Source organism: Pleurodeles waltl, chromosome 6, assembly GCF_031143425.1.
Source record: "Pleurodeles waltl isolate 20211129_DDA chromosome 6, aPleWal1.hap1.20221129, whole genome shotgun sequence".
NCBI classification, from domain to species: Eukaryota; Metazoa; Chordata; class Amphibia; order Caudata; family Salamandridae; genus Pleurodeles; species Pleurodeles waltl.
The window spans coordinates 444,302,607-444,316,336 of record NC_090445.1 but is presented as its reverse complement, the minus strand read 5'-3'; the positions used below and the strand labels follow the sequence as shown (position 1 = coordinate 444,316,336).

At 47.5% G+C, this 13,730-nt stretch overlaps 1 protein-coding gene across 1 annotated transcript in view; it reads left to right on the top strand.

Moving 5' to 3' along the window:
* The window catches only part of NUAK2 (NUAK family kinase 2), a 36,104-nt gene extending 22,586 nt beyond the window's left edge, over window positions 1-13,518 (top strand). The window contains exons 4-7 of the mRNA XM_069238541.1: window positions 409-474; window positions 6,835-6,954; window positions 7,622-7,754; window positions 10,197-13,518. Of these exons, the coding sequence (XP_069094642.1) occupies window positions 409-474; window positions 6,835-6,954; window positions 7,622-7,754; window positions 10,197-11,296 (1,419 nt within the window). The 3' untranslated portion in view covers window positions 11,297-13,518. The remainder of the gene's footprint in view (window positions 1-408; window positions 475-6,834; window positions 6,955-7,621; window positions 7,755-10,196) is intronic.
* Window positions 13,519-13,730: the final 212 nt, after the last annotated feature.

Here is a 13,730-nt window from a genome sequence, read left to right as displayed (position 1 = left end):
TATCTGAGGTGAATGAATTGTTCCTGTCCATGATCTCCTCCATGGGATAGGATATTCACACCAGCCACCTCTTTAAAGGATGGAATTGGGAGGCTGGCACACTGGCATGAACCCTCGTGAACATCTCCTCGTTTTAGACAGATTAACATAAGCATCAGGCACCTCCAAGCCATCCTTAAGGGCTACTAAGACTGTTGGTCAAGGCGTCTGCGTCCCTAGAGGAGAAGCTGGGCGGGTTGGTGACTGAGGTAGGTTGTACTTGACTCAAGATTAGGGTCAGAGGAAAGCAGATCTTGTTTATGTTTTAGGGTCAACAGCAAGAAAAATTATGGTTTATTGCTAACTTTTATTAATGAGACTTAATTTTCTTCTTTTTTTTTTTTTTTTTTTTTTTTTTTTAAATAATAGAATGGGATCGTCCACCGAGATCTGAAACTTGAGAACATCCTCCTGGATGAAAATGGCAACGTCAAGGTGAGTAGGTGCTCTTTTTAATTTCAATGCAGACCCCACTATGGTAAACTCTTGTAGCAATATTTTCTTAATGGTGCTGATGGACCCAATTGTAAAGACGTTTTTTTTTTTTTTTTTTTTTAAATTTGTTCTTACTGTATTATTATTTTCCTTCAGTTGATGATGGTATGGTGCTTTGTGAGGTACTTATTTCTGAAAGTTGTTATTTTCATTGGTATTACTGAAGGGATAGTCTGAAAATTTAGGTAAAATGTTTGCTTTTCCTACACTGTACTTGTTAAAGAGAAGGGCCGATTGAACCTTTACAGCACCATTAATCATACTGTTCTAACTATATAAAAGTGGCCAGGTGACTTGTAGCTCTGTAAAAAAAATAATATATACATATATTATTTACTTATTATAGATATTTATAGAATAAGTAAACAAGTGACCAGGTGGTAATACAAGTACCAGTGACCTTTTTCACAAGGTAATGCCCCATAAAAAATACTTCTGAAAACTTGAAATGTGTCTGGAATCTCCTAAAGTGAATGTTACCACAGATCCACATTTTTTCAGATTATTTCATCAAACCACCTATGAGTCTGATGGAAGGCGGGTGATTTGTAACACAAGGGCCCAGGCATAGTTGGGCACTTGTGGCAGTGCGTGTTTGGTTGTCAATGTGAATGGCCTGTAAGGGCCAGGCAGGAGAGCTCCGTGCCCCGAGCACTGGCCCAGTGTGTGGTGTGCCACGCAGGCCGTAGAACATGACATTTGTGCTAACTAAAAGCCTGTGTGTAGGATACACCTCTCAGGTGTGCAGGGTGATTATTTCAAGATACCCTGCAGCACCAGTAAGGTTTTGCTAGATGAATAACCTGTTTGTCATGTGTGGTTCAACCGTAGTAATTGCTTGGAGTTTGGGTCTTACGGCAGAGGCGGTAGGAAGGAAGGGCTGAAGACTGACAGGCCTACTCGGCGCTAGTCTAAGTCTACCCTCATCCCAAATCACACACATGTACCACTACTAAGTAAAAGCAGTGTGCATTCAGCCTATCGGTAATCTTGCCTGCTCTAAATCAGCTGCTCTCTTATGTCTTGCCTTCTGTAACTTGGGTCCAGGCATTTCCATGCCGGCTCTCAGTCCTGCCATCACTCTGCTTACCTGCGCTTACTCAAGGGCCCCCCGCCTGGCTCTGCGGTGTGTCTGACCTGCCTATGTGCTCTGACTCCTAAATCCATCCTGTCATGTACCAGCTCTGGGCCCCTTTGCTCCCCCTAAGGCTTGTCATCTGTTACTCTGGGTTACATTGGGTACAACATATCCATGCCTGTCCTAAACTTGGGGCCCCCGGTCCTTCGATGGCATTGTCTGTGCTATCTCAGCACATTTTAAATTTACCTTCAAGGTAAATTCATCTAGCATCACCTGAGGTGCCCGCTCAATGAACATTTGATGCAAGGAAACTGTAGATATGTTGTGTAATGGCCTCTTGCGTGAAGCCTTTGCCTCTCTTTGGTGGACCAAGCTTTGAATGGACATGCAGTGTAAACAATGTCTTCCATCATTCGTCATCATACCACAGTCTGCCCGTTTGACATTGGGATGCAGCAGTCAATAGGTGACCAGTTGATTTTAGCAAGAGGTCTGCCCTTGGGAGGTTCCACATGTGGCAGCTTTTGGTAATTTTTGATGTGGTTGAGCTACTTTTTTTGCTATGTTTCACAAATCCTGCATCTGATGGTGATTATGTGGCAGGTGAGTAGATCCAGGATTATGCAGAATCGCATAATGATCGTGTCTGTTTAGAACAGTGTTAACCTAAAGGCTGGTTCTAAGAAGCCCTCCGTCTCAGGTTTGCAGTTAGTATGACCCCAGCTTTCAGTGATCAGTGGTTGTTCCATTCGTCTTACCAGCGACTGACGCAAAGTTACTTTACTGTGCACGTGCATGTTGTGAGACAGATTTCTCGGAAATGTAGCGCTAGATGAAACAAAGTAACTTTACAATGTAGCGCCTCAGGAAACCATTTCCTTTTGAAGTTTTGGTGGATCGCTGAGTGTGGGGAGGGAAGCCCCCGATGTTATCGGTGCGCAGTGGTTTGGATTTCTATTAGGGGCCCTGAGTTACGCGTATGTTCTGGCACCTTTGATCAGGGCTTGTGCGCCGGAACACAAAAGAACCTCTAATCTTGGGATCTGTTGGTGGTAGTGGAGCCCTCCTCCCATCCCCGTCAGTGCGGGGGTTGGCCTGTCGCTCCACTGTCATGGATTTGACGGTGGTGGTGGGGCGACTAGAAAGGGGCAGGAGTCTTCGGAATGTGGAGAGAGTCGAGGGCACCTGCAGTGACCGGGCCAAGAAAGGTACAGCGCTGCAGACCTTCGTACAGCTTCAGCTCCCTGCCCCCACATCCCTTTCCCGCTGTCTGTGCAGATTTTCAGTCCCTTGTCTCTCCACCAGGAAGTTCGCAGCAGAAAAATAACCCATAGAGTCGATAGCATGCAAACCCGCTGGGGCTGCGCGCTGGCACGTGTAAGGTGTGCTGGCGGGAGGGGCTGGGTGGATGGGGCTGTATGTTTGTAGGAGGTGGTTTCACTTTGAGGAACTATCAGGATGGAAAGGGGTCCATGACCTAAGCGCCTTCTGCCTCTGGAAATATCCTCGGCCTTTCCTGCTAGTGCGTTGACACTAAGCAACCTTTGTTGGAGCGTTTCTGTCCAACTCTCGGAATGTTTTTCTTCACAAACCGCACTTGTGTAAATGCCCCCCCACCGCCGGGACAGCCTCACAAATTTGATAAGCACGACCTAAAAGTGTAAAAACTGCATCATGCTTGGAATAGAAAAGCTGGATAGCATGGGCGTCCGCAGAAATCTTTTTTTTTTTTTTTTTTTTAGGGGGGGGGGGGGGGGATATAATTTTAACGTCACCCATCCTGAGACAGCTTAACACTATGGCGGCCGTAGTATAGCGCTGAACTGTGAGCCTGCACACCAGGCTGTACTTAAATCCCCGGGGGCTGGCAAGCGCTCCCCCTTGCTAACGACCATGCAGCCCTCCCCCATGCTTCTGCTCATTGGGGGATATCTGCTCAGCCCTGTCCCGCTTACAAAGCTGCACCGCCCTGTCCAGTCTGTTTTACGGGTCAAATCTGTATACAAGAGTCTCGAAGTGCTCTTTTGTGACGAGCTCATCCTGAAAATTGCAAATGTGAGACCGGTCTATGGCCGAGCACTTGAAAGATGCGCACACTTGTCCTGTGCAGACTCCAGGTCAGTCCTGTTTGGGGGGCTAGACCTGTCCTATGGAAGGCTGTGTATGCCGTCCCCGCTGGTGTCCTTTGGAAAGAATCACTATTCTGTGCTGTACATGGGCTCCTTGTGAGCGCGGCACAGACCTGTCCTATCCGAGGCCGCGCTTCTTGTTAAAGAAGCGCGGTCGAGGCTTGTATTGTGTCTGGGCTCCTTGTGAAAACTGCACAGGCCACGTGCGGCTTCTTCGAAACTGTACACGTTTTCTGTGCCCAGACTCGTTGTAAAAGGTGGATGAGCCTTGGATTTCTTCACACCTGGCCCAGGGACCGACATTCAGACAGCATGGCACCGTGCCCCTGCAGGAAATAGTGTTGCCCAAAGGGCATGAGACAAAGGATTGTGCAGAAACTGGTTTCACAGCTCTTTCCAAATCGCCATCTTTCCCTAGTAACAGTGTAGAATTCTCGCAGTACTGCCCAGACTCTTCGGTGCAGACTCCCCTCCGCTGGCATTGATGCACGTACCAGGAAGCACTCCTGGGAGGTGTGTGCATGGGAATGAGCTGCTGCCCTCTTTGTTCAAGGGCCGTCCAGCGTTCTGTTCTGTTCTGTTCTGTCCTGCACCGCCAACAATCTCCAGCCTTAGCCCTCCTAGGATGTCCATCTTTGTGAGGTCTGCGTGGGGTTTGAGAAGTGTTGTGACGTCATTCACGCAGGCTCTATTTCACACTGCCATCCAATAGCCTCCTGAGTCATTCCTCTGTGTGACGTTTGCGTGGGGTTTGAGAAGTATTGTGACGTCATTCACGCAGGCCCCATTTCACACTGCCATCAAATGGCCTTCTGCGTCATTCATTCCTCTGTGTGACGTCTACGTGGGGTTTGAGAAGTATTGTGAGGTCATTCACGCAGGCCCCATTTCACACTGCCATCCAATGGCCTCCTGCGTCATTCATTCCTCTGTGTGACGTCTTCGTGTTTTTTTAGAAAAATTGTGACGTCATTCACCGGAGGGCCCGTTTTAAACCGGCGCCCCACAGCCCGTTGTTCCGCACCACACTGATGACCTTTTTTAAAAACATGTGAAAATGTGCAGTGAATACTGCGAAATCATTTTGCAAGATATTTTAATGACTGCAAGGACATGACAAGTTAAACAATGAAACGGGATTATCTGAATTCATTGAGGCACCAACGCCCGGTAAATACTGCGAGGGGTACTGGTATACGCCGCTATGACCGCTCGTGCACGTCAGAGGAGTGCCACTCTCCGGGCTCAACCTCTCGTGATGTTTAGCAAATGCAGTGCAGCATGGGAGCCTTATGGTGGGGAGTGCTCCTGCTGTACGTGTTTCGGGATCACTGCGGTGGTGGGATCCTATCCGTTGGAACGTACATGAAGCCCGCATTCCCCACCCCCAGCCCCCGGTCTGGGCCCAGGATGGAGCAGTCCGCACCTAGCCGCAGTTGTGGCGGAGCAGGCTCATCCGGGCCCACTTTCACTACAGCCACGCCCCCGAAGTAGCCCGAGCTCGCAGCACTACATCCAACTTCCTTCCTGGGGTTAATCACGGGAAGCACTTGATGTTGAAAAGCACTTTATTCAGGGGAGAGGTGTGATCTGATCGCTATCAGCGACGCCCCCGGGTGGTGGCAGGATGGGAGGGGCGGGTAGAGATACCAGGGGCAAATAGTATTGTTTGGAAGCCAACTTAATGGAAGCAGATATGGAGACCTGTCACCAACGGGGCTTCCTCCCAGTGAAGTACTTGCATCCGCAATCTCCCACATCAGTTCAAACCAGGAAACAAGGGGCGGCCATAAGGATCTCAGTATGGCAGAGGCCTGGCCAGGGCAGGCTGACACTCCTTCCCTAGTCATTTCTCACACTATAGTTGGGGCTTTCGGTGGGGGCATGCGACTCTCCAGGCGGGGGAGCTGGAAGGGCGGTTCATGGGTTATCACTCTGGCATGGGAATGCTGGGCTCCAGCAAAAGCTGTGCTTGGCGCTGAGCTGCACATCACGGGTTTGTATTGTCGCATTTCTATAGCGTTTCCTACCTATCGAAGTGCTTTTTTTTGGCAGTCAGATAAGTTGCAGTCAGTTTCTTGTGAATGGCTGGTGTGGACGTGGTGCGTGGTAAATGGAGTGATCTGTGTGGTACTTCAGAGTGTATGCGCTGGGCCTGGGCTGCCAAGTAATACAGTTCGCTCTTTCAACCCGTCCTAAGGCAGCTTTCATCCGTGCTATCTTCATGGGGGACCAACTGACTCCTGCTAATTAAGGACACCGCCTTCAGCCCTGTTCTGTTCACATACAAAACATTTTTCCGGAGTCTTGTTAATGGAGCGCAAGCAAAAGAGGATTATAACACCCAACATGCATTAGGCTGTCTCACAAAAGATCAGGACAGGAAACAGTCCTTTTAATGACCTAGAAGGACATGGTCACTTTTTTTCTCCCTTGGATCAGTGGAGAGGCCCTAATGGTTGATGGTCTGCCTTCCAAGCCAATGGTGGCATCTCAACCAACTCGCTCGGCCTGGTGGCGGGATGTATATTTGGTAAAAGACAGCTATCCAATAAAAATTTAGACCTTCGATGTGGGACTTGGAGTTCAACACGAACAATACAAAAGTATTTACCATTGAGTAATCTCTTCCTGTGCAAGTCCCAGTCGCATTTAACTGTGTTCTGCAGTAAGTGAGTAGTGTTTTTGGATGTAACTTGGGGCATCTTTATAATGTCTTTTTGCTAGCAGACATTATTTCGTTAATATGACTGTAGCCTTTGTTAATCTTTATTATGGCAACCTGTCGTATATAGGCGTAACAAAATAGCTGTCCAGTGTAAAACAAATTATTTTGTAACTACTTGCCTAATTTGCATTGACAAAAAGCAGCTCTTAACCTCGAATCTGCCATGTTCTAGGTAACGAAAGGCCTAAACTTAGCAGGTTGTGCCTTGATGTGGGTTTAACAGGCAGACCCGGTTACCTTCATGCTTGGCAGTATGAGTCTCACTTTATCACCCATGTTCTTGCACACTTGTATTTCTTTAGGCATCTGCAATGCCCATCCTTCCCAAACTGACCTGTTCCCTCTCTCCTTCTCTTTTCCAGATTGCAGACTTTGGACTCTCTAACCTGTACCAACAGGACAAGTACTTGCAGACGTACTGTGGCAGCCCCCTGTATGCCTCCCCGGAGATTGTGAACGGTCGACCCTACAAGGGACCAGAGGTAGGCACCATCCCCACTCCAGTTGTGTACACAGTAGTGTTCTGTATCCTCATGCAGAGAAATCAGGCACATCATAGGGGGACTTGTTTGGGCCACTGTCACTACCTTTCCAATGTCTCACGCCCACTCCACTGACCAGCGTGTAGCCTGCCATTCTTTAAGCACCTTCAGCACAAGCTTTGTGTGGATTAGAAATGCCAAAGATGCACTTGAGAAGATTGGCTTCTGGCAATTTGAGAAGTTCTAATATCGCAGCATCAGACCTAGGCCTCAAATGACTGTAACTCAAGAGATGGCTCTGCTGCTGACACAACAGCCTTTCTGGCCTCTGTTATGCAAAGGATATCGCTGCAGCCTGAAGTTGGAGCCAGTAAAGTCAGATTTTTATGAGGGATATTTCTACTGTCTTAATGCCTGAGCCGCCATATTTTGTGAACGCTCAGGGATAGCTCTGCAGCCACAACCAATGTATTATATTTATTGCAATAGAGCTGCATTTGGTTTCAGCCTTTATAGTTTAACATGAGGGATAGCTCTATTATCTGAACCCACATACTGAATATTCTGAGGGTTACAAGCTCTCCTACCCCCATGAAATAGAAAAAATGAACCTTTTACTTGCATCTCTCATTTGTGGTCCTCTCTTCACTTTTCACTTTTCCCACAGGTGGACAGCTGGTCATTGGGCGTTCTCCTCTACATCCTGGTCCACGGAAACATGCCTTTTGATGGCCAGGACTACAAGCACCTAGTGCGACAGATCAGCAGCGGAGAGTACCGACAGCCAAGCAAGCCTTCCGGTGAGCCAGCCTGTCTTAAGTCTCCAGCACACATGCCTTTTTCACCTTCACAAAGTAAACCTCTTACCCTTCCAACGCTGCAATGCTCTCTGTACTCAAAATATAATGCCCACCCATCTCTAGAATGTACAGAAAGTACGCCCCTCATTCCACTCCAGCATCAATGCCCTCTCTGCCCCCTCATGTAAACCACTCTAATTTATCACCCTCTACCAGCACACCATTTGTACCCCATACGCCATTTGTACCCCTCAAGTGAAGCTCTCTGCCTTAAAAACTAAGCCCCATGTACCTCTTCAACATATCTAACCTCTAAACTTGATCTCCTCTCCGCGCACCTATCCTCACTGCTCCCACATCTCCAGCACACCGACCTACCCTGTGCGCCCTCACAAACAAAACACTCTTAGTTCTCGAGCCAACTCGCCCACTCTCTGCCCCCCCAAAGCAAACCTCTTCCACCCCCGAATCTTCCAACTACCCCTCCAACACAGAAGCCATCACTGCCATTACACACAAACCCATCTAACTCTCCAGTGCGCCTCCATGCCTCGCTCTTACAAAATACACCCTTCCAACCAGAGTCCCCAAGCTTGGAACAGGGAGACCATGCGGCCTGGCCCTCCAGTTCGAAGGGGGGGGTGGGGTGGGGGGGGGACCAGATTGCTGACTCTTGCTCGTATTTTTTTGATGAAGTTAGATTGTTGGCATAGGACCTCGAGGACTGTGGCCTCTGACCCCTCCGCCCACACAAGTAGTATAGCTTACCCTCCAGCAGGCCAGACGGCTCTCTACTGCAGTCAGTAGCCTGAGGGTAGGAGGTGCAACCAAATTGGGGTTAATCACCTTGATTGGGGGTGGGGGACTGTTATTTCATAGACCACGGTGAGTTCCCAAGGGAAGAGAGGGGCTCCACCTGTTTTTATTGCTCTGCTAAAAGCTCCCTGCCTTGGTCTTCGTTACTCAGCCGGCCTAATGGAACCCAATCCGGCTGATTATAGGTTTTTTTTTCAGAAGCAGATGGCAATTTGTGCTCCTACCAGCCATTGTTACAGGGGATATAAAAACCTGGCTCGCGTGCCGAGTTCACATTGTATTTCCCTGTCTCGGCCTGACATCGCGTCTGGCCTAATATAAACAACGGCCTCGCTGATAATTAAAGGGTCCATCTAGTCCAGTGAAGTAGGAACCGTCTTACCAAGTCCTGTCTCCCCCTTCCGGAATGTCTCTTTTGTTTGTCGCTTGGGTTGCCAGTCCCCTGTGACCTCATTTGCAGCACGGTCCCTCCAGCAAGAAGACGCAGTTCCCGGCATCCTTGCCTCAGTGAGTCGTTTCACAATGATCTTGCGTTGATCTCTGTAAGATCACTGTGGGTTTTCTTCTGCTCAAAATACAAGGAAACGGAAATTTCTTCTTCGAAGGGTGTACCACACAAAGGTTGCCCAGGGTTTTGTCTCGGAAAATGTCTCTGAACATCTCATACGAGGTGCACTCTGATAAAAGGGGAAAGAACGAGCTTTCTAAGAGAAGAGTTTGCAAGGTCTTCAGACCAAGATGATGAAATGTTTCTGGCCTCGAGGGGCATGGAATGTGGCGCTTTCAGGACTATGTAGCCGAGTTTCAAGGATAGCCGTAGCTATAAAAACACATTTATTAGTTTCTAACCCTTGGCATTTCTGTTGTAAGGTGGCTCTTGCGTCACGCCACACACACTGTTAGCGTCTCCAAGTGGGATTAACCTTTTGCGCTCATGCGGCAAGAGAGACAAACCTCATTCCTGAGTCTGGGCGCACTAGGCTAATGTTTGACACTCGTTCAAGTGAATGTCAACGCACGCAGTTCTGCTCACGTCACTCTTAAGGTATCCAGTCAGCAGTTCGATTAGGTGCATTGTCTTCACGAGGGAGTATTCTCACAACGATAACCTTTGTGAGTTGGGGGCCAGTAAGGGTGTGTTTGCTGAAATTTAGCAAAGCAACACGTGAAGGTTGCAAAATCTGCAAGTCATGGGGCTTACCATGACATTTGCACATTGCCTCAGGATGTCCATATTAAAACTACTTTTTCTCTAATGGCTTTCAAAGTTCAATACTATCAGTCGTAGTGTGCAATAGTAGAGAGTACTACTGATCAATTGCAACCCTTTGTTTAGCCGTTTACTACCCACCCCTCCACCCCACTAACTTGGCACAAGTAAAATACAAATGTTCAATTAAATTGTGTGGGCCTTTGTTCATTACATTAATAGCTGGTATAGCTGAGACTAATTTTTGTAAAAAATCAAATCCTCATGCTACTTGAGGCCCTTTTGGTGGGGAAGGGAATGTGGAAGTTATGTTAGAGGGCTAGTGGTGCTGGTAATAAGACTGGGTGCCTTTGATCTCACATGAAAAGTCATTTTATTGTGACTCTAATGCAGGTTTCCTATTGGTCTCTCTGCAGATGCTTGCGGACTAATCCGATGGATGTTGATGGTGAACCCAGAGCGGCGTGCAACTATAGAGGACATTGCCAACCACTGGTGGTTGAACTGGGGCTACAAGGTACCAATGGGTGAGCTGGAGTCGATGCGGGACAATGAATCCACACTGGCCACGGTGGCAGAATGGCTGCGTCGTTCATCTAGGCCTCTTTTTGAGAATGGATCAAAGGTACGCTGCTTCTTGCGCCAGCATATGCCTGGCATCACCCTGGAGCGCCAGCGCTCCCTAAAGAAGTCCAAGAAGGAGAACGATGTGATCCACACCATGTTGGAGGGAGCAATGCCCAGCGGGACTGAGGGGACCACTCGGAGCTCACTGAAGAGACCCAAGGGCATCCTTAAGAAGCGAGGGAGTGTCTGTGAGTCACGTGTGGCTTGCAGGAAGGAAGAGAACTTGCCACTCTCTTCAGATGCTAGCCCTGTCCTGCCCACCAAGCCGCTGAGCCATGATGCAGTGCAAGCTCCAGTACCAGCAATGCCCAAGAAAGGAATCTTGAAAAATTCAGGGAAGCGTGAATCTGGTTACTACTCATCACCAGACCGCAGTGAGTCAGGCGATATTTTGGACTGTGAACCCAGTGATTCGGAGACCCCTGTGTTTGATGCCCCAGACATCCCTGTCCCAGCTACCAAGGAAATGCCTCTGAGACGAAAGGGCATTCTAAAACACAACAGCAAATACTCTGCGAGCAGCCGCAGCTCGCAGGGGCCTGGGACCTTCGGGTCCTTGGATGAGCTGTCCTTCCACTGCGCCCCTATGTCACTTTACTGCAATCGCCCTTCCACTGCCATCAGCGAGGACAGCATCCTGTCCACTGAGTCTTTTGATCAGCTGGACCTGCCGGATAGGATGCCTGAGAGCCCGGCCATGCGTGGCTCAATTTCAGCTGACAATCTCCTACGGCTCGAGGAAGGGGAAGATTTCGAATTGCGGCCTCGGCTGTGGGACATGAAGTGTTACCAGAACCGTGTGGGAGATAGCTGCTTCTCTCTGACAGACTGTGAGAATGTCACTGAGGTGTACAAGCAGGCACTGGTGATCAACCGTAAGTTGAGCTGAGGGTAAGAGGAGGTAGTTTGATCAAAAATGATTACTTAATGGAAATCAAACTGCCTTTGTAGGAGAGGAGGACCTCTGCAGGCCAGCCTGGACAGTCTTTCTCTGGGGTCAGGCATGTCCACTGCCACAAAGAACTTCTGGACAGTGAACGCACCCCTCAACAAGGGTATGGAGAAGTGACTGCCTGCCAAAGCATCACTCGAAGACTTCACAGAGGATTTTAAGCTGTGCCTACCCGAGCTCGCCTAGATGTATCTGGGTATTCTGTTTTCAAGTGGTGGTGTTTCCGATCCACTCTTCAGTTTGCACTGAGTTTCATGCACTATTTCAACAGACACTGGGGAGGGAATCATCTCCGGGTAGAGGATGCAGTTGGCATCAGCATGGTATGAGAGTTGAATAAAAGGGTATAGTTGTGGACAGTGGCCTTAACAAGTGCAAAACCAATCTTGAGTTACAAAAAAATGAAAAAGATAACTGGAAAAAATGTTGTACATTTATTGCATTCTAAGTATGTTTCCACAAAAGACAGCATTGGAGAATGTTCTTGTTTTAATCTTCTAGGTGCTTCATGTTTGATTTTAGGCGCCTGAGTGGGACAGTTGCACCCTAAGTTTTGATTTGGTCCAGAAGCAGGCAGACTCTGGATGTTTACATGGAGCATTACTGGGCATAAGGGTCTCCCTAACGCCCTCTACGACTCTGTTCCACCCTGCAGTTCTGTATGGGAAACCATAAGTCCCGCTCCACTCTACCTTTTTCCCCAGAGCTTAATGGTGAAAGACACTTTTGAGAAAATTCCAAGAAGTGAATGAAATGTGTCTTAAGCATTCCAGAAACTTTAAATTCCAGAAACCTGGACATGTGTTGGGTCACAAGTAAAGTCTTTGCTTCCGGGAATAGTGTCGTGCACTTGGATACCACTGTAAATTCGGCCAAGAACTCATCATTTGCAACTGTCACTTCGACATCTGTATGTTGCTAACCACCTAGTCACTGGTTTTAAGAAATCAAAGTGGCGGGTTTCTGATTTGATGCTAAAAACATGGGCCCAGATTTACTAAGACTTTGCTCAAGAGCTGGTGTAATGCAATGCAAAGTGGTGCTTGCTATTCTCTATCCAGTGCTGAAAATATTTTGCACTGGAAAAGTGAACTCTTCTCAGAGCAAAAAATGGTTTGTGCTACTTTGCGTCAAATGGGCATTAGAGAGCTACATCCACATAAACACCCATAGGCTATGACGCAGAGCGCAATCTAATAAGAGAGCTACTTGAAGATGAGGCAACCCATGGAAATTGCGTTCATTTCACACAAAAATATGCACTGCATGTGTGCAGCAGTGTACAGCACACATCCCATGCATGGGAACCTTTCGCGTTTGCCTATGCACAGGAAATTCTACTGGAGAGTATGCCTAACGTACAAATCTTATGCTAGACTGAGCACACTCCCCTCTGCTCTCTGATACAGGGCTGTGTCGCACCAGCCAGCCTGTTTGTGCACCACCACAAGAAATGACACATAAGCAGGTCAGTCTTGGTAGATCTGATTCTACACTGTGTTTTCTCCCTTGCACAATGCATGCAGCAAGTGTGGATGCTGTGCTGCGCTACATTTCATTAAAAATTAGTAAATCTGTGCCATGGTATCCAAGCACAAATAATGTTAAAGTAATTTCTACACCTCTCCCAGACTGAAAAATCCTGAATGGAAGCAATATCATTGGGAGATGGTCTAATGCTTGATTTGATCTAATGGATGGTTGAACTATACAATGTAAAATATGGTGAAACATTCAATACTTTCTGCATGCCTTAATTTAAGCTGTACTTTGTTGTGCCTTGTAAATGCATTTATTTATTAAAATTGTGTTTTGACAGTTGTTCCTTAAAATGTAATAACCTGGGTGGGCTAGAATTTGTTGGTTTTAAGGGAAGCTGAGTTGTGGGAGGAAGGGGTGCTGTTTCCCTAAATCTGCAAAGGGCTCAATGTTCTGAATAGAAAAAAAGATAAATGTTATGTTTGTGAGGGATTTAAATAGTCTGCTGATGTTTCGAGCCCTAGGCCTGACAACCATTGCACTATCTCGTGGGTTGTTGCTGATTTTTGTATTTTTTTGTATTTTTTTTTTGTATTGCTCTTTGGGACTTATGTACATTTTTGTTTTTCTAAGATGTGGTCCGCAAAAATTCACTTGAATTAAAGACATGTTGACTGGAAGTCTGTGTCAGTCTTCTGTTGATTTGTCTCTGTTATGTGTGTAATATTCATGTCTGAATGCATCTAATTATTGAATAATCTTTCCTTGCCACCATAAGAGCTTAACCTTGTGCATTCTGCACACTGCGGGACAAGAATCTTCTCACCCTTCCACCCCGGGCAGCCCTTGAGATGTGTGGGCATGGGCGCCCCTATGCATCTTGGCCTTTTTT